The sequence below is a fragment of the Diplotaxodon limnothrissa genome, linkage group LG14 (genome assembly GCF_057381915.1).
Source record: "Diplotaxodon limnothrissa isolate DT_005_m linkage group LG14, D_limnothrissa_male_GT1.1, whole genome shotgun sequence".
NCBI classification, from domain to species: Eukaryota; Metazoa; Chordata; class Actinopteri; order Cichliformes; family Cichlidae; genus Diplotaxodon; species Diplotaxodon limnothrissa.
The window spans coordinates 9,703,653-9,724,702 of record NC_140609.1 but is presented as its reverse complement, the minus strand read 5'-3'; the positions used below and the strand labels follow the sequence as shown (position 1 = coordinate 9,724,702).

At 41.1% G+C, this 21,050-nt stretch overlaps 1 protein-coding gene across 1 annotated transcript; it reads right to left on the bottom strand.

Moving 5' to 3' along the window:
- Positions 1 to 1,716: 1,716 nt before the first annotated feature.
- Positions 1,717 to 19,289, bottom strand: coq8b (coenzyme Q8B). Its single transcript, XM_085370386.1, has 16 exons — positions 19,234 to 19,289; positions 18,522 to 18,703; positions 17,785 to 17,941; positions 17,290 to 17,495; positions 15,620 to 15,686; positions 14,608 to 14,682; positions 12,540 to 12,659; positions 12,370 to 12,455; positions 10,011 to 10,151; positions 9,843 to 9,924; positions 6,362 to 6,455; positions 5,774 to 5,915; positions 4,879 to 4,986; positions 4,727 to 4,792; positions 4,438 to 4,524; positions 1,717 to 2,702 (listed from the first exon to the last, which is right to left on the bottom strand). Coding segments are annotated over exons 1-16 (1,920 nt in total). The 5' UTR covers positions 19,235 to 19,289; the 3' UTR covers positions 1,717 to 2,396.
- Positions 19,290 to 21,050: the final 1,761 nt, after the last annotated feature.

The following is a 21,050-nucleotide window of genomic DNA, read 5'->3' as shown; positions in this document are numbered from 1 at the left end:
TGTTCACAGATGTTGGTCCATATTGACATGACAGCATCACACAGTTGCTGCATATTTGTCAGCTGGAAGCTCTCACTCTCAATGGTGCACTGTTGGATTGAGATCTGGTGACTACAGATTAAACTGACTGTCAGTTTCAAGAAACCAGTTTGAGATGATTTAAACTTTGTGACAAGGTGCAGGATTATGCTGGAAGCAGCCATTAGAAGATGGGTACACTGTAGCCACAAAGGAATGATCCTGGACATGGAGCCTATAATCTAAATGTCACAACAGAAACAGAGACTTATCAGACCAGGCGATTTTTTCCAAGCTTTTTTTGTCCAGTTTTGGTGAGCTTGTGGGAATTGTTCCCTCAGTTTCCTGTTCTCAGCTAACAGGAGTGGCAGCCCGGGTTTGTAAGTGTTAAGCGTGTATTTTTCTGGCGATATACTTCAGAAACTACATCACACACAGCTGTGATGAATACTGTGCTGCAAACAGTGCTCAGATTGTATACAAACATGTTGCTGGAGCTTGTCAAAAACCATTTTCAACATCATATTCTAGAAGAAAAACATACCAGTAAATCTGCAATAGCCTGATTAAAACTGGTCTGATTAAAACTAGTGACAAAGGTGGCAGTAATTCTGACTATTACATATGTGGGTAGGTATTTTATAAGTGAATCATATATTGCATCCTACTTAATGTTGGAGAGGAGAAAGTTTGAGACTGCTTCCATCATGGTCAGTTTTCACCAAAACTGCTACTCACTCTTTGTCTTTACACACAAACAAAATGTAAACAGTGACACCTTCAATGACAATACGTTTTCACATACGCACCACATTTAACACTTCATAAACGGGTTGGTTCTGGTAGAAATCACCTCACACCGGTCCAATGTTGAGCCTCAGTGAAAGGGCTGAGACCAAGAAAAAAAAAAAAAAGGCTAACTCTGCGCCAATAAACTGAAGCCAGCTGCTTCTTACACGCAGAGAAGCACTTCAACTTTCCATTGCGTGAAACTACAAGAGAAGAATGTGCTTTTTCTTCTCTGTACATGTGCAGCGGCCCATTTCCAAGACTCAGGAAAATAAACTTGATTCCAATGCAGAGTGCAGGAACGAGCAGACCTCGCTGTAGGAGCAGCTCAGCAGCTGTACTGTGCAGGACGTCGCGGAGCTCAATGGAAGGACTCAGTTAAAGCCCCCTCCCCAATCTCTCTCTCTCCATCAGGTTTTTATAATGCCAGTGAAGGCCCAATACTTCTGCTCCCATGATTGTGTGAGAGCCTTGCAGGCAGCTGCGTAGTGCTCTAATGGCTTGGTCGCAGACTAAACTGGCAGCACTGCCTTGGAACGAAAATAGTTCCTGGAAAACACAGCTCCATCAATGCCACCATTAGCTCAAATCTAACATTGTTTCAGCTCAACTACTATTATTACGCGTAACTGTCAATACAAGACCATTGCAGGAAAACGGTGAGGTCAAACATGGCCTCCGGTCACTGACATTTCCCAAAACAGGTCTAAATGTGAAACGGAAAGATCAATAGGGTGTGGAAGAATCATTTGTTTGTAGACACCTGCCAGTAAAGCTCACTTGGTGACAAACACACAAACAATACTGTTTCAGATTTTATTTCATTACAAAAGTAAAACATGCACAGCACACTGCCTTCTAAAGATACAGTGCAGGTATTTGCAATAAATAAGCATGAAAAAGAGCTGACGGTACTTCATGTTATGGAGTTTTATGCCAAGTGCACTTTATAATGCAAGGCCATTATTTTGTAGGGTCCATTAGACTGTCTTCTCTAACTAATCTGATAATCTGGTCATCTCGGCTGGCAGCCATCACATTTAGGTGAAAGCTTTATTCACCAACTCATCAGCAAGCACAAAATGCCTTCTATAAAAACAGGACTCGGCAGTTGGCAGCATCTGTGATTCAGTGCAGGGGCAGTATCATCACCCCCAAGATAGAAGATACTCACTCCACTTAAAAATAAGGTGGAGCTCGCAGGCAAACCCAGCTGAAGCTGGGAGGACAAACAGAACATGCAGCTCTCCTTGCTTTGTGTGTTTACTTTTACAAAATCTAATCAGAAAGCCTGCACTTCTCTGTGATCAGGTCATTGTTTAATTTCTATCTGTACATAAAAGTAAAGGTCACACCAAAATGTTGTGTTTGGACATCCTTAACAACATCCTCACACTGATGTGAGTGACGTGTAGCAGCAAAAGTCATTTGTGGTCCTTGTTAGAGCACGCTGGCAAAGTCTGTTATTACTGACACGATGTACGTCCAATCCAGTGGCTCCACTTGTGGAGTTAAGTGTGACTCTTTTCTGTCTCTGTACTCCTGAGCCACTCTGAGAAAGGCAAATTAAGAAACTTGTCTCAGAACTGCTAAGCCCTAGCCTGCGCTGCATGCCCGGCCTGCCTACGCTGCATGTAGGCGTGGTACACATCGAGGAACATGTCCTTGCACGGTATTTTCGCCTTCAGCTTGGAGCAGATGAGGAAGGAGCCGGCCATCTTGCGGTGGAGGGAGTAGGTCTCCTCAGGTGGAGGGGTGAGGCGGTGGCGGAGCATGACCGGGATGAGGCTCTGAACGCGCTGAGTAGTGCTCTGAGTGCCGAAGTCGAAGGGCTCGGCGGATGCGAAGGCTTCACCGAGAATCATCACCGCTTCCACGTGAGCATCTGCGAAGGCCTGTCGTGGAGCAGGAAGAAGAATTACAGCAGGCATGTTAATGTCAGAGCATTAAGTATGCATGATATCTTGGACTGTATATATAATTACATGCGTTTTCTTTAACTGAGTCATATTTCATATAATAAATGACACTTTAATAGCACACATAGGCTGATACACGCCAAAAGTACTTGCTTGTCTGCCTTCACACGCATCTGAACTTGAGTGACATCTCATTAAAAATCCATAGGGTTTAATAAGCCATATTCCACAATTAAGAGTGTGCTTATGGGAATTTTTGACCATTCTTCCAGAAGCACATTTGTGAGATCAGACACGGATGTTGGACAAGAAGACCTAGCTAACAGTCTTCAATATCTATCGGGTTGAGGTCAAGCCAGTCAAATGGTAAATGGCCTGCATTTGTATAGCGCTTTTCTAGTCCTTAAGGACCCCAAAGCGCTTTACACTACATTCAGTCATTCACCCATTCACACACACACACACATTCACACACTGGCGATAGCAAGCTACATTGTAGCCACAGCCGCCCTGGGGCGCACTGACAGAGGCGAGGCTGCCGGACACTGGCGCCACCGGGCCCTCTGACCACCACCAGTAGGCAAACATGGGGTTAGTATCTTGCCCAAGGATATTTGGCAGGCAGCCAGGAGGCAGCCTGGGATCGAACCACCAACCTTCTGACTAGTGGCTGACCTGCTCTGACACCTGAGCAGCCACCCCATAAAGTCAAGTTCTTCCACACCAAACTCACTCATCTGTGTCTTTAAGGACCTGCTTTGTGCACTGGTGTGCAGCTTCATGGCTGAGTTGCTTTCATTACCATTAACTTCCACTTTGTTAAATATCACAAACAGCTGACTGTGGAATATTTAGCAGAGAGGAAATTTCACGGCTGGACTTGTCGCACACGTGGCATCCTATGACAGTACCACGCTGGAATTTGCTGAGCCATTATTTCTTAAATGTTTGTAGAAGCAGTCTGCATGCCCAGGTGCTTGACCTTATACACCTGTGGCCATGGAAGTAGTTTAGATCTCCTCTTCAAGATCTTCTTCTTGTGCACCTCTAATCTGCTTTTACTGCAGCTGTAATTTTAAGACTGTGTGTAAAATCCACTGTTTCCCTTTGCCACATCTGCTCAAGCGTGTCAAAACAATGATGCTTCAACTTGAGGGGGACCGAGGAGCAAGGAGTCAAATCAGGTGAGTAAAGATTCCAATCGTGTGACCACAAAACTCCTGTTATTTCAGGTTGCTGTTTGCCAGCAAACAACAGCTTAAGTTTTTTCTGCTTAATTTCCTCCCACGCTCCTGACCTGAAGCGCTGCCTTTGGGCTACAACACTGTGGACGACTCCTGCTTGGTCTCTGGGTTGTAACCAGAGAAATGACTGTCATTAGCAGTTTGATACAGAAGAGATGAAATAGCAGAAGGGCAACCTTAAATGTTTAGAACTGGACTTCCACAGAGCAGCAACTCTGCAAGCAGTCCTCGGGTGCATGACAAGAGACCCTTTAACTTGAAATGAGTCAAAGTTATAAATCAGGTAAGCATCATATTGCATTTATCTACTGAAAACAAAAGGGAGACTAGTGAAACGGGGTAAGAGCATAAGGGCTGTGCGCTGCAGTGAAACAGTGCTGAATGCAAACAAACTGAGAACACAAAAGAGACAAAAACAGATAAAGCATATCAAAAATAAGCAGCAGCAGCGACTAAAATAAAACTACCTTGGCCTCGAAGCCCGTCAGGAATTTCAGGTCCTTGGATTTGGAAAGAACGGTGGCTCGATCGCCGACAGAAGCTGCATAAATCACCTGAGCACACAACACAATCTTGTTTATTTACAGAGCTCCACTTTCAGGCTGAATGTGTGCACATGCATGCGACTGTTCACAATCTTTTTTTTTTGCCTTGGCTGACACAAAATTTAACCAAAGGCTCCGACGTTAAATTATTGAGAGAAACCTTGATGCATAAATCATGTTGCGAGGTTGACTGCGGGCAGATTTATCATACCTGTATGTAGTCGTCTGTGAAGGATTCTGGGTAGCTTCTGCACGCTCCAAAATCCAAAAGAACAACCTAAAGACAAGAGTGGAATGAATCTGCTGTATTTGACATCCCTATTAACATTTAACATTGGTTTAAACATGGCATGACTGCCCCACCTTGTTGGTGTCTGAGTTGTAGAAGAAGTTGGCCCAGTTTGGATCCGTCTGCATGAATCTGAACTCAAACAGCTCCCTGAGACACAGCTGCAGGATGCTGGAACAGATCTGAAGTGGAGAGAAGAGGCTTGTGTTCACCATCATGCTGTCATTTAACAATGTGACATTTCCTTCCACCCTTTGGATCCTATCCTGTGTAGCCTTCTCATGGTGCTGTGATTCCCTGCCACACTGTGTCCACTCTGTCTAAAATTTGTTGCCTTATCTCAGCTCTGAAACACATATTTCCACAGTGACACAGAGTATCACTTCCACACTGCACTGTAGGTGCTGCTGAATAATTTACCACCAAGTCATTTTGTTCTGAGAGATTTATATGAATCTGCACTTGTCAGAGTACAACACATGTCAAAACTTATGATTAAATTGCTTTAAATTTTATTACCAATTACGAATGGAAGGTGAAGACCTCGCAAACTCTACGCATATTTAAATTTAGACTTGGCAACAGGGTAAGTCTTTAACAAAAGCCTCGTATGGGGGCAGAGCTATCCGATCTGCTCCTGCTCATCAGAGGCTTTCAGCTCTAATTGGTTCCTACAATTAGAGCTCCAGACTGTCATGGACCTCTAATTGCAGGCTTCCCAGCCCAGGACTGCCCCGTGGATGATTTTCACTGAGTCTTCTGTAAAACTGGATGACCTTTACTTCACTATGCATATTTTAAACTGAAGCATCATAATGTGATTTTCTTTTCTTTCTTTTTTTTTTTTTTAACCCAGTTGAGCATCACCACCACAATAACATCCCCTTGTATTCCAGCGCAGTTCAAACCCTAGCACCTAGACATCTGACAAATGAATGAAATTCACCTAACTGTTGAAGTAAAACACACCTGGTTCCTGGTCTCCTGGTCCAGCTCTACGCACATGTCCAGTGGGACGCCCTGCACCAGTTCCATGGCGAGCACCCTCTGGCCTGACAGCTCATCAATCACCTCGGGGACTTGGAAAAACTCATCTCCCTCCAGCAGTGATCTAAAGGCCGAGGTACGAGAGAGAGCAAGAAAAAAACAAAACAAAAAAAAACTTAATGATTTATGATTAGGTTATTTGCAAAATGGAAAATATGCAAAACCCAAAATATACAAAACCAATCTCAAATCACACGCAAAGACAGTTAAAATTAACTATACCATAACTGCCTGCATTATAATTAAGTAAAGATTACCAAGAAATGCTAAATGTGATGCTTGATTTACTAATTACACTTGAAATATATATAATCTGCCACCTCTACTGGTATACTGTACATTATAAAAAACAATACATCAGCTAGACGTGTACCCAGACAGCTTAGGTTGAATGTATATGTTCTGTGGCAGCTACCAGGACATAAGTATTAAGAATCCACCCTGTAACGTCAGTGTAGCTCAAACGGTACACAGCAGCACAACACCGGCCTGGGTTCAACAGAAACCTACCTGAACTTCTTGGCACATTGTGCTTCCCTCTTATAGTCACACTCCCATGCCAGTTCTCTCTGTAGAACCTCCAAGCTGCTGTCTGCAAACAGACCTGTGGAAAAATAAATGGTGCAAAGAAAACACACAGACCATGTCATCTTCTAACAGAGCAGGGTAGCTTCTGTCTAAAAATAATTCATATACTGCATGAGTATGTAGCAGGGAGAACACAGAAAAAAATCAACATCAGGTTGTAGGCATTGCATTAAAAGTGTATTTTGGTACAGGGCTCTAGACTAACTTTTTGCCATGGTTGCACTGGTGCGCCTAAAAATAAAATTTAGGCGCACCAGCACAAAATTTAGGCGTACAAGCACAAAAGTTAGGCGTACCCAAATTTTTAAACTGCATTACTTAACACCGCAGTTTTACATGTTCACGTTTTTTTTGATTTGTAAATGATTAACTAACAACCTTTCAAAATGATTAACTTGACACCCCCTTTGCTGCCCAAATTAACAGCAGCTCCATCAGCCCCCATAGCAATGATTTTATCCAACCAGTTACTGCACTGGTCCCCAAGAGCAGCAAATGCTTTCTTTGAGGCAGCATAAATTCCTAAACAAATTAAAAAAAAAATACCATTTACTTATCAGATCAAGAGTTTACAATGCAGTCTTTTTCAGTTTGAGTTTCTATATTCATGTATTATTGCTATGTTTAATTTTCAATGATAAGAACATGCTAGATATGGTTAATTCAGTAACACGACGTAATATTATTAATCATATACATAGGCTACGTGACATGACATGGCTTACCTTGGGCATGGGCATGCTGGACCTCAATGTGTCCAATCAGTATATTCGCTGGTCTTCCTTTTTGCAAGATACGAGCGTACACAATGACACATTCTTTTGTGGCGATGTCTGTGTCTCCATCGATCAGGAAGGCCATGTATGTACTGTTCGCAATTTCCACTGACGTCTTTTTTTTCAGTGTGTCAGCGATTACGCCTATAAACTGGGCGCACGCAACATCATTGCTGTATGTGGGGTTTATGTCCAAGCCATTTTTCCTGTGAAGAGTTATTTCTGACTTGAACTTAGTAAACGGAACTTCTTCTTTTGCAATATTGTAGGCGATGTTAAACTTAATGATCATCTCGGCCTCCTCCGATGACCTGTTTACTCCTGCCTGCCGCTGAAAGGCAGTGGGGAGCGGGGACATTTTGGCAGAGCATTTATCGCGGCATATAATGTGTCTTCTCGATGCTGTATGCTTTTTCAGCGTTTCAATTCGAAACGTATTAGCACCAGTGACAAATGCTGTGTTGCCGGCCATGGTCTTTCCACACTCGCGACAATAAATGCAGTGCATCATATTGTCAGCTTGGCTGTATCTTAGCCAGGGAAACTGGTCAAGCCACTCGATTCGAAATCTATACATTTTCTCACTTTTACTTTCAGTGGACTCCGGCTGGGAGTCGATCGTATGTGGCTCATTTTCTGATGCCGTCTCCGGACCAGTGTTTGACAAAAACGGAGAGGTTGATGGCTCCGTGTCAGAGCGCTGGCTCAGAATTTTGGACTGATCAGGCCTTAACTTAACGAAAAAGTTATCAATTGTTCTTTTCATATTTTCTCAATACCAACTTCATACACTTCTGACCTGGGCTACTCACCCTTCTCTATCTGCCCGCACTTCCAAACGTAAACACAAGTAGGTCTGCAGGAATATCTGGACCACGGCCAATCACAGAGGTCCCCGCCTCTGAGTATCTCTGATTGGTTTAGAACACGACATGGGCATAATGTGTGCCTGTTGTTGAACACACGGAGACTTTCAGGGTTGCTGAAACTTTTTTTCCGAGAAAATACTTGGTTGCACCGGTGCGACCAAGTATTTTTTTTACTTGGTCGCACCGGTGCAACCAAGTATTTTTTATTAGTCGCACCATGGAGAAATTTGGTCGCATTTGCGACCAAATTGGTCGCACTCTAGAGCCCTGTGGTATACTGGTGGGCTATAGGTAAAAGAAAATCCAGGCATTATTCAAGCTAAGCCTTGGGTTACCATTTTTTTTTTTTTATTTAGAGTGTTAATTGGGACAAAAATGAATTAATCCAATAGGGAGCGAGTAATCCCACAGGGCAACAGTCTGTGTCAGAGTTAAAATGTGAGTATTTGCCACCAACAAGCTACGATTGTCTTTGTAAGTGTCTGACAACATTGAAAAGGATCCCCAAAGAGTGTGCCTAACATTCAATATGAGTGTCAGTGTGAAAGCTCAGGGGAGGCACGGAGCTGCAGTGCAAACATGGGTGAGAAATGAAGAGAGATGTTTGGTGAAAGAGTGCAATGCGTACAGTTACCACAAAGAAAATAAACAACTGTAGCTGCACAAAGAAAACTACAGTCACAAAAACGCCACTTGCTTTAGCAAGTGTTGCTGCCACTGGATGAAATGCGAAGAGCTTGCTCCGCGCAGCAAACAGCTCCCATTTACAGATTATATTTTTATCAGCCGTGTAATTCCCTTCCTGACTTCTCGGTGTGTGGATCAATTTGTTTTTACATCTGACATTTTCTGATCTAGCAACCATTCTATTGAACACTAGGATGTGCATGGCTTTACAGATTATTTCTGCAGATTGCTGAAAAAACACTGAGCCATAAAACTCATCCTGTTTGCTGCAAAGGTTTTTGAGTGGGCTATCTACTGCCAGCCAAACTGAAGAAGAAGTCTTAAGAAAAAAAAAGAAGCAGGGAGCAAAAAAAAGACCTGCCACAGATGGAGCTGTGCTCATGTCAAGTTATTCATTTTATCTGGCATTAAAGCGTGACGAGAGCGCAACTGACAAAAATAAGCACTTTTACTCTGACATGGACAGATGTCCCCAGGGATCTAATTATTCTCTCCCATCACATATTCTGTCATCTCTCCACTGTGGGTTAATAAAATAAAAGCTTAAAATCCAGCGTGGTCACTCAACTGGTTGCACCAATTATGCTCTGTAGCTACTACAAGCCATTATGCACCTATAATAACGGTGTCAGCAATCACTTAAACAACACAACTTTGAAAAGGTTTGTGGAAAGCCCTCAAACAGGTAAGTTGAAAACCACATAAACTACATAAATAAACTAATTACTTATTATTTTAGACAATTAATAAATAAATATGCAAATTCTTTATTAATAATGAAAGAATTATTACTGTCTGAAACAAGCCTCTCTTGGATAAAAAGCTAGTTTGACCTGCATCTATAGCACCACCTTGTGGTCTTAAATAGTGGAGACACTGGTTATGATTTACACATGGGTGAAAGTCATAGTATACAAACTTGCAATGTACAGTTGTTTTAAGATTACAAATAAATAAATAAATGAATAAAAATCAGAATTTCTTATTGACTAAATACATCTTGCTGATTTTGAATCTGCTCTGAGGAAAGTCAGACACAAAAAGGACACTACAGAGTCCTGTAGTTGTTACCTTCTGGCAGAGCCACGCTCATTTTCAGTACTGCCATCAGGTTGTCTATGTCGCTGCGGATGCTCTCTGCCACACCAGGGTACTGAGAAGAATAAGTGACAAACAGACGGTCGAGTCCAATGCAGAGAGTGAAACGCAGACTGCGCAAGTGTGTCGATAAGCTTCTACCTGGATCTTCATGGCGATTTCTCTACCATCTTTTAAAACCCCGTGGTGGACTTGGCCAATAGAAGCTGCAGCGAATGGTTTGTCCTCAAAGGATGAGAGCTTTTCTCGCCAGCCTGGCCCCAGATCCTCCTCCAGAACTTTCTATACAGTCAGAAACACAGATTGCAGCACTGTCATACATCACACTGGGTAATGCTAAAGATCCCGAGCTATAGCACATGTAAGAAAAAGGCTTAAATAAGGTGTTTGGCAACCACGTGCTGCTACAACAGCACTGATCCGACATGAAGGACAGCGCACAATTCCTCCCAATAACAATCATCAAAACACCAAAAAGTGTAGTGAATAATGTTCTTAATGTAGAGATATTTGTGCATAGGGCTGCCTGAAAAGCTCAACTTTTTATTACAACAATATAGGCATTTACAAACTATCCAAATGGCCTTTTATGATAAGAAAATAAAAGGCCAAACTGGTGCTGTAGTATCTACACATTAATCTTTTTGCATAGTAGGTGAAAACTATATGAAATCATCAGAAAATAAAAGCAATGAATACATAGCTGAAGTAGTTGTAAATCCAGTTCCATAACAAGATACTGCATCCAAATAATTGTCCGTCTTTCTGTGTTAGACCTGTAATAGACTGGTGTACTGGTTTAGAGAGTGCTCTACCTCTTTCCCTGTAACAGCTAGGATAGGCTCCAGCCTCCTACAACCCTGAATTGCATAAGTGGTTAAGGAAACGGATGGATGGGTATTGTTTGAAATCCATTTATGAGTGCCTATGGAGAGTTAAAGAAGTAGATGCTGTAGAGGGTAAACCAGCCACAATGCAGGAGTGGTTATAGGCTCAAAAACAATCATGTTTTTAAGAGACCTGAGCAACTGAGATGCACAAGATATTTAACAGGCAACAGTGTCACCCGCTATGCATGACAGGATACATGTCAGGATGAGGTTCAGACTTGTGGCGCATTCAAAGTGACGTATAAATAGAATTACTTGTCGTCTAGTAAGAATCCTGTTATGGAAAGGCAAACAGGATGCTCATTCAGACATAAAGCCACTTTGTTTAGATACTGTCAGAAATTACTGGAAAGGAATGTGCTGCAGTGGTTTGAATCACAATTATGTAATAATCTCCAGTTTGTTCATGTAAATGGGCAGTTGTCGTCACACACTGTGGTTAATTATGGAGTTCCACAGGGTTCTGTGCCAAGACTGATTTTATTCACATTGTACATGGTTCCTTCAGGCTGTATCATTAGAAGGCACAGCATGCATTTCATTGCTAGGCAGATAGATGATACCCAGCTCTATCTATCTATCCATGAAGCCAGATAACAAAACAATTAGTTAAACTGCAGAAATGTCTTAAAGGCTTAAAGACCTGGATGACCTCCAGTTTCTGTTAGGATCATTGGTTTTTAGAATCTTGGTTTTGCGTTTGTAATTTCTTTAGACTATATTATTCTTTGTTTTTTTAGATTCTCTAATGTTTTATTTGGCTTTCTTGTATTTTGTTGTGAGTTTTCTTTAGCATTTATTATAACCTTTGTAGTGTCTGCTTATATTCTGGCTCTTCTTATTGGTTTTGGAACATTTCATTATTATCTTTTTGTGATCCCCTTGTTTCCCCAGTCAGCCCCCCCATGTCTGTCCGCTCTGCATGTGTTAGTCAGTTTCTGTACAAGATGATTCCTGTTTTACTGTGATAGTCTCTTGTCTCGTGTGCGTTATGTTCAGTCTAACTTCCCTTGTCTTGTTATTCATGATTTCCCGCCCGGAAGTGTCTCCACTTCCCCTAATCACCCTCCTGCTTATAGACAGTATCTGTCTCCCTCTGTCCTTCGTCAGTGTACTGTTCATTTCATTTCCCTGGTGTAGTCCGTTTCCTGGTCTTCGTTCCCTAGCATCTCAGCTCCTTAGTGAGTTTCATTTGGCTTAGTTTTGTGTTTTGCCTCATGAGATTTTTAACAGCTCAATAAAGGGCTCGCCTTTTTAAAAACTGCCACCTACTTGTGTTGCACCTTGGGTCCTCACACATCATATTCTGACAATTTCCTGCTTCTAAGATTAGATAAAACTGGTCGTGGCAGATGGCTGCCCCTTCCCGAGCCTGGTTCTACCAGAGGTTTCTTCCACTTAAAGGGGGGGGGGGTTCCTTTCCACTGTCGCCAACTACTTGCTCATGGTAGGGTCACCCTATTGTTGGGGTTTTCTCTCTATTATTATACGGTCTTTCCCCTTACAGTCTTGAGGAGACTGTTGTTTTCATTTCAAGCTTTGCAAATAAAACTGAATTGAAATAATTGTGTGAAAATAGCTGAAGAGCCAGTAACAGGTCTTGGGCTTACAGTCATCTGCCATGTGGGCATGAAGTCTGCACTCTGTCGGACCCTCTCAAAGATCTTCTGCAGTTGGGGGTTGATAAAGGAGTTGTCTGAAGAGAAAAAGCCACTGTCAGAAAAATCCTGTGAGGACATCTAAAGAGCATTTTGCGTGCAGCCCGTGTTACAGCGTGTACCTTGTATGCTGAGCATCTGGCCTATCTTGAGAGCAGCTCCACGGACCTTACACAGAGTGCTGACTATTCTCTCAGCATTGGCCTCTGACAGGAAGGGAGAGTCGAGCAGGGAGCTTACATCTGTAAACAGAAGCAGTATTAGTAATGATATTAGGTGCAACATATTAAGAGTATCATAGCATGACAGAAGTCATTTATTTCATTTAAACTGGTGCATGTAAATAAGCTCTGGCCTTAAACTGAGACAACTGTGGATAGTGGAGCATAAAAGCTGAGGCAGTGGTACATCATCAAGCACTGCTCATTTAACACATATTACAGGGAGTGCAGAATTATTAGGCAAATGAGTATTTTGTCCACATCATCCTCTTCATGCATGTTGTCTTACCCCGAGCTGTATAGGCTCGAAAGCCTACTACCAATTAAGCATATTAGGTGATGTGCATCTCTGTAATGAGAAGGGGTGTGGTCTAATGACATCAACACCCTATATCAGGTGTGCATAATTATTAGGCAACGTCCTTTCCTTTGGCAAAATGGGTCAAAAGAAGGACTTGACAGGCTCAGAAAAGTCAAAAATAGTGAGATATCTTGCAGAGGGATGCAGCAGTCTCAAAATTGCAAAGCTTCTGAAGCGTGATCATCGAACAATCAAGCGTTTCATTCAAAATAGTCAACAGGGTCACAAGAAGCGTGTGGAAAAACCAAGGCGCAAAATAACTGCCCATGAACTGAGAAAAGTCAAGCGTGCAGCTGCCAAGATGCCACTTGCCACCAGTTTGGCCATATTTCAGAGCTGCAACATCACTGGAGTGCCCAAAAGCACAAGGTGTGCAATACTCAGAGACATGGCCAAGGTAAGAAAGGCTGAAAGACGACCACCACTGAACAAGACACACAAGCTGAAACGTCAAGACTGGGCCAAGAAATATCTCAAGACTGGTTTTTCTAAGGTTGTATGGACTGATGAAATGAGAGTGAGTCTTGATGGGCCAGATGGATGGGCCCCTGGCTGGATTGGTAAAGGGCAGAGAGCTCCAGTCCGACTCAGACACCAGTAAGGTGGAGGTGGAGTACTGGTTTGGGCTGGTATCATCAAAGATGAGCTTGTGGGGCCTTTTCGGGTTGAGGATGGAGTCAAGCTCAACTCCCAGTCCTACTGCCAGTTTCTGGAAGACACCTTCTTCAAGCAGTGGTACAGGAAGAAGTCTGCATCCTTCAAGAAAAACATGATTTTCATGCAGGACAATGCTCCATCACACGCGTCCAAGTACTCCACAGCGTGGCTGGCAAGAAAGGGTATAAAAGAAGAAAAACTAATGACATGGCCACCTTGTTCACCTGATCTGAACCCCATTGAGAACCTGTGGTCCATCATCAAATGTGAGATTTACAAGGAGGGAAAACAGTACACCTCTCTGAACAGTGTCTGGGAGGCTGTGGTTGCTGCTGCACGCAATGTTGATGGTGAACAGATCAAAACACTGACAGAATCCATGGATGGCAGGCTTTTGAGTGTCCTTGCAAAGAAAGGTGGCTATATTGGTCGCTGATTTGTTTTTGTTTGGTTTTTGAATGTCAGAAATGTATATTTGTGAATGTGGAGATGTTATATTGGTTTCACTGGTAAAAATAAATAATTGAAATGGGTATATATTTGTTTTTTGTTAAGTTGCCTAATAATTATGCACAGTAATAGTCACCTGCACACACAGATATCCCCCTAAAATAGCTAAAACTAAAAACAAACTAAAAACTACTTCCAAAAACATTCAGCTTTGATATTAATGAGTTTTTTGGGTTCATTGAGAACATGGTTGTTGTTCAATAATAAAATTATTCCTCAAAAATACAACTTGCCTAATAATTCTGCACTCCCTGTAAAGCCGTTATAAATTCTTGTTAGCATATCTGATCTAAAGCCTGTCCTGGGCCTATCGGGTATTGACACATTAGAAACAACTCAAGGTTTACCAGGCGTCCATCTGTCTGCTGAATCTGCCAAGAGTGTAGGACACAAGGCTCGTTTACAGGATGGAAGGAGAGAACAGCAGTAAAACATCTTTACCTGCTTTTTGTTTGCCTCCTAGTGACTGCTTTGCCACTTCTGCAATGGCACCGATTCCCAGCCCTACCGCCAATCCTGCAGCAGAGGGACAGAAGCAATTTTAACTGCAGGGCCCTTGAAGACATGCTAGAGGAAACCACCAATCCCACACAGATGTTGCTGCTATGTAGCAGGATGGAAGTATACTCCACTACCCCACATATTTTACCACACCTTTAACTCTTCTTGACTTCTGATGATTAAGAAGCAAGAATTTTATTTTTATTGTAACAGTGGTAAGCTAATAACCAACAGTTGTCAATGAGAAAACAAATAAAGTATTGTTAATAGACTCCAAGAATATCCATAAGTGACTGAATGTGTCTCATCAGAACTGTTAGGTTTACATTGAAGGCTTCATAATGGGATTGATTTGTAGATTTCACACCATAGGCTCAAGGTTACATTAGTATTCAGGAAATTCCTCACATGAAGCACAATTTCACAGATTCTAAGTGGGGAAAAGAGCCTCCAACATTTCAATCAGCAGTCAAATCACTAAACAATAGTGACGGCAGAATGGACCATACATGCCTCAACAAGTCAACTAATCAAAAAGTTTTTTTGTTTGTTTTTTTTTTAACAGGAAAAAAAGAAAACACTCAACACCAGAGCTTCAAAGTACTGATGAGTCATTTCTCCAGTTACTTACTGAACATTTTTTTCTGAAATTTTCATTTAAAATCTATTTTTGTGGTGTAAGAAAAATTCATTCAGTTGTGTCTTTGTCCACACCTGACATCATGGAACATATTGCATTTATTAAGCAAAGCCCCCCCCCCTTTTTTTTTTCTTTGCAACTAAAGATGGTCACCGAGTTATGATTCAAGTCATTCTTATGTCACCACTTGATAAACTTGGGTTTCCCAGCTTAGACATTTTAGTGAACGATCATCTTTGTCCGACGGCTCCTGGAGTCAATTTGAAACCCAGAGACAAACTGAGCAGGTAAACAAAAACAGATTATTCTCACCCCCGAAATTAACCAGCCTGCTGATTCTTGTGGCGGGCACCTTTCTCTCTTTGGCACGGTCGCTCAGCTGCAGAAAGTCAAACATGTGAATGAAAAAAAATGTTATTAATAATATCTGTAGTGGTGACTGACTCTTTTCCAACTCTTCCAGCATCTCACTTTACTGCAGAAATAGGACTAAAAAGACCTCGTGAACTCTGGGAACAATGACATGTGGGTGGAAGAGAAAAAATATATACCTTTTACAGAACACACATAAAGAAATCATTATTAAAATATAATTTAAACGAACACTAAAAGTCAAAAAGACTGAATATGTACACAAACTCATTAGATAAATATTATGGGTTTTGACCATCTGTTCATTCACTCAAATAAGATGAAATGTATGAACTCAAAGTAATATAACGATATACATCCACAATAATGCATATTATTAATTGTATCTGTCTGCATGTGTGTATACAGTTAGCTCCATAAGCATTCTCTGTTTGCATTCCCACATGACATGAATCAAATAATGCACTGATATGAAGTGCAGACTTTTTAAATTCAAGGTCTTTAACAAAAGTATTGCATTAACCGTTTAGGAATTCACATCACTTTTAGATACATTTTCAGAGGCCCAAACATAACAGGACAAACATAATAAAGACCATCCAGAATATATGGATTCTTTTGAATATTTGGATGAAAATTTTTTGTAGTACACAACTGCCTGAAGCCTAGAATCCATGGACATCACCAAATGCTGTGTTTCCTTACTTGCTCTGCCGGGCCTTTATTGCAGCTGAATCCAGTTGCTGTTTGTTTGTGGGTCTCTATGAATTCATTTTTGTATTTGATAATTGAAACGCTGTTCTAATGGGTTGGGATGAGATGGTCATTGAACAATCTGCATCGGGAAGCTCTTGGTAGCTTCTGCAGTTTGCTTTGGGTCAAGACATTTGGTTGAATCTGATCAGAGCACACACAGCACCATATTGTAAACCCTCTGCACTTCCATCCATCAAGGCATCTTTTGACTGTAGACTTTGATGATGATAAGCATACGTCCACAAGGGTCGAGGTGTGCCTCAACTTAGTTAGATGATGTGACGTTGACCATTTAGTTGTCTTCTGGGGTTTTTTGGGCCTTTTTGTTATTGCTGAGCTGGTCAGTTCATTCAATACATTTAAGTTTTTCTTTTAGGTTTGATGAAGTGTTAAGCAATGAAGTGTTAATGAAAAGGATCAGAACACAATGCAAAAATAAAGGCAGAGCCCTGTTAATTTGATTTTGTGTTCTGTTTTGGTACCATTTTTTAATACATTTGTTTGATTTGCCTTCTAAGAGGAGCATTCAGTTTAGGTAAATGAGGACCATTTTATATTGATGCCAAGATTTTTACATTAGCAGGAATGTCACACAACATGATTGTAAAAGCAGAGTTATGCTTTTCTGACAATGAAATAAAAATATTTTTAGGAGCCACTAAAGTAATCGTGCAGGACTATATAACACTTTTATTAAACCCAATGAATTAAAGCTGAACGTCTGCAGCTCAGTCACACTCTTATCATTTGGTTTAATTCCATTGTGGTGGTGTACAGAGGCAAAACCACAAAACTTTTCATTGTTCAAAACCTTTTGGACCTGACTATTTGCACACGGGCGTCCTGGAACCAACCTTCTGTTTGACAGGTTTGGCCAATGCCTGCTTTGCCTCCCGGGCTTTCTTGATGTCCTCAGGTGTGAGCTTGGCCACAACAGTGTTGTGGCGAGACCTGCTCTGGAAGTAGTACCGGTGGAGGGCCGAGGTGTTGTGAAGGAAGCGAGCACCCTGCCCAGGCCAGCCTGCGCCGCCTCCTGCCATTCCTGATTTAGGAGATACCCCTAATGCAGAGAGAAGAAAAAAAAATACAATACTTAAGGGCCAATAACTGGCTGAAATATACACGCCACGTGGTATGGAGGCCTTAAGGATGCTATTTTCTTTTTTTTTTAAATGTGTATTTGTTAAACTTAAAAAGACCAGTACCTAAATAAATGGTTTCTTTATATTTGTTGAGGCAAACATTCTGGATAAAAAGGAGCAATGCTGGAAACCAAACAATACCATTTCTATATTCTTACCGTAAACCTCTGTTAGTGCATCCGATATTCGATAAACACTCAGTAATACCTGTGTGCATCTGTGCTGCAGGTCCCGTTTCTGTTTGGCTGTGCTCCCCTTCAGCAGGGGGGAAATGGGACCCCACAGCCCATTTGGCTGCTTCTTCAGGGTCCATATTCTCCCAGCCCTCCGCATCCGGAAACACATCCTCCTGTACTGACTGCTGCTGCACAAACACACACACACACGCACACACACAAAAAGAAATTGCTGAGTGAACTATTGTAGTGCCGGTTTAGGGAGCAGTGTAATCCAAGTTTTTGTAGCTATAATTTGCAGATTGTGGGTTTGCAGCCCTCTCTCATTTAAAAGAGCATCAGTAAGTGACTGAAGTCATTATTTACAGGTAACAAGACAAAAAATATACAATGACATGTCAAGTTTTAGCCTGTCAGATGAAATGTTGTATAGGTTAGAACTTTTGCTTATAATCAGGTTAGGTTAAGAGTTTGGCACTTTTATCTACCCCTTCAGAAGTAAAAGGTTTGGGAATACAGAAATGTCAGTGAACAGTCTCACAAAAATGTGAGTACCTATATGTCTGCCTCTTCCACTACACACAGATTGAAGCAGGCAGCAACCTTTAACTAAAGGGGATTAAATCAGCTGTTTTCAAGACAAGCAAAGAACAGAGTGTTTTGTTTATTTGTTTTTTAATTATGACATTAATGGCTCCTTTTATGTATGACTTGTTTTGCATTTAGAGCTTATTTTTTACTTTCTGCTTATTTTTCAGTTAAATTCACCTGACTGCTGCCACCCATAAATGTGCCAACTAGTCCTTCTACCACATCCTGAGCAACTTTGACCCCTGCTCCCAGGGAAGAGTTGCAGGCCATTAATTGGAGCTGCTCGCCTTGAGTGGAGACCAGTGAAGAGCCCACTTTACCAGCTCCTCGCAGCACCTTCAGGACTTCTGACAGCATCACTTCAAACACAGAGGAGGGAGAGAGGAGGACTCAAGTTACAGGTTATGAGACGTTTGAGTGACAATACAGGAAAATGCCAGCATACAAAACAGCAAACACACACACACACCATACTCTAAAATTGATAATTTATAGAAAATGTAGAAGTTTGAGACCTCAGATATAAATGTAAAAGAAATAGTTCTGGGCAAAAACTGCAAGATGATCATCACCCCGTTTAACCTTGAATATACACAGCTGCCCATTTTATAAGAGGGAGGTGTCACGTGTAGCCTCCTAACTGTAAGCCACACCACATATAGGCAAAGTATGTTTGCAAGAAATGTCAGAATTAAAGAAAACGACACATGCATCCAACTGGGAATGTCAACTAGCTATTAAGTTAGCTCCTGGTGTTATCCAGGTTGTGTAACTAGTGGACTCGCAGACTAGCTAGCTAACGGTATCTAAATTAGACCCAAGTTAACAACAGGTATACGGAGAAGTGCTGAATGAAAACAAAATAATGTTCCCAAATTAAGTAACTCACTTTTTTCCTATCGCTATTTTTCCAGGTTTATCTCAGTGGCTGCCCACTTCCACGACTGCAGAGTGGAATGATCTATTTTGCAACGAGTCGACACCCGGAAGTTAAAATTTGACTAACTTGACTGCGAACCAATCACAGGGTGAATAGGCGTGAAGAAAGACGGGAAGCGTATTCGTTTAACGAATGGTAGTGCAGAACGCCAGCCTATAGGAAGGTTGTATCTGAACAGTCTGTCCAATTACAAACCGTATTAGGCGGGACTGAGCGGAGCAGCTACCAATGAGAAGCAGGGGTGTCATGCGTGTAGTTATGGTTACCAAACCGGAGAATTGAATTAATACGCAGACGTTTTCTTTTCATTTATAAAATTCAGGTAAAGTTGAGAGATTTTGTTCAATTTGTCCTTTTGTCTGTTTGCACCTGCCTCACCATTATCTGCCATAATATACTGACCTTTTGCACATATATGTATATACTTCTTCACTTTTTCAAATATCAACTTAAAGATGTTCAACACATTGTTTTTCACTTCTACTATTCTTTAGAATGAAACATATTTATTACTGTAACCAGACTGCATTTATTTAGACATCAGTCATTACTTTATGGTTGAATTTTGTCCTTCCGTGAGGCTGACATACAGTACTGCTATGGGGCAGTCAGGTCTCTTCATGCGTGTAAATGCAGAGAGAAGGTCTTTCTGCAGTGTGAATCATTTGGGGTTTTTTTCAGCTAGTTTTCATTTTGGTATTTATTTATGACAGAATTCCCATGGGCCTCATGATCCCTCTTGTGTCAACACTTTTATGTTTTTTTGTTATTTATTTATTTTTTTCTTACAACCAGCATTTCTATTTTACACAGAAAAAAAGGGAATCCAATGAAAAATCTGACGTTACATTATGGATTTAGAAAATGTTCCTGCTGTAATTATGGGTGGTCTATTGATTGACACTGAGAGTTATTGCACATTTTATGAAATTGCTGGGCAGTAAAACTTTATGCTCTGTATTAACTAGATCTGTATAATTAATAAAAATGATTAAAAGTTAAATGTTTTAACTATGGTCCTGATCCAGGCTGGTAAACAAAATTGCAGATGGATTATTGAAATATGTCCAAAAATAAATGACTATAAGCCAAAAAAAGACTGTACAATTCTAATGAGTTTGAAAGCCAATATTTGACATGATCACCTTTATTCTTCAATACAGTCTGAACAGAATGTCTTTAGTCTTCAGGAATAGTTCTCCAGGCTCCTTGAAGGGCATTCAAAGCTCTTCTTTGGATGTTACTGCACTTTGTTGGCATCACACGCTATATTATGCCTGTCAAACTGTGTTATCTTTCATTTTTCATAGATTCAACTAAAACTAGTAGTGTTTTTTGCAGACTGCTTGTAATAAAGTATCTAAAGATATGATTTAAAATTGCTTATTTGCTAAATTGTCTGCTATGTCTAGACACAACACTGGTTAATCCCTTGAGTTTGGCACTTTTTTATGCTTAAATTACTCAGTGTTTACTATCTTAACAAAACAAAAACATCCCTAATCACTGCACAATAATACAATAAAAACTGTTACCACTGATTAACTTTAAATAACAAACAATTGGTTCTTTTTATAGATATGGATATTTTATGGATAGTTCTACTACCTGATGAGTTACAGTTTAAGTTACACGCTGGTATGTCACTGGATGCTGTCACATATATGATACTGGCATGATATGGTTCCACTGGTCCACCGAGACTGAGACCTAACCCATCACCCCAAACAGTTGTGGCTGATGGCTGACTCAACCTGAGTCTGGTT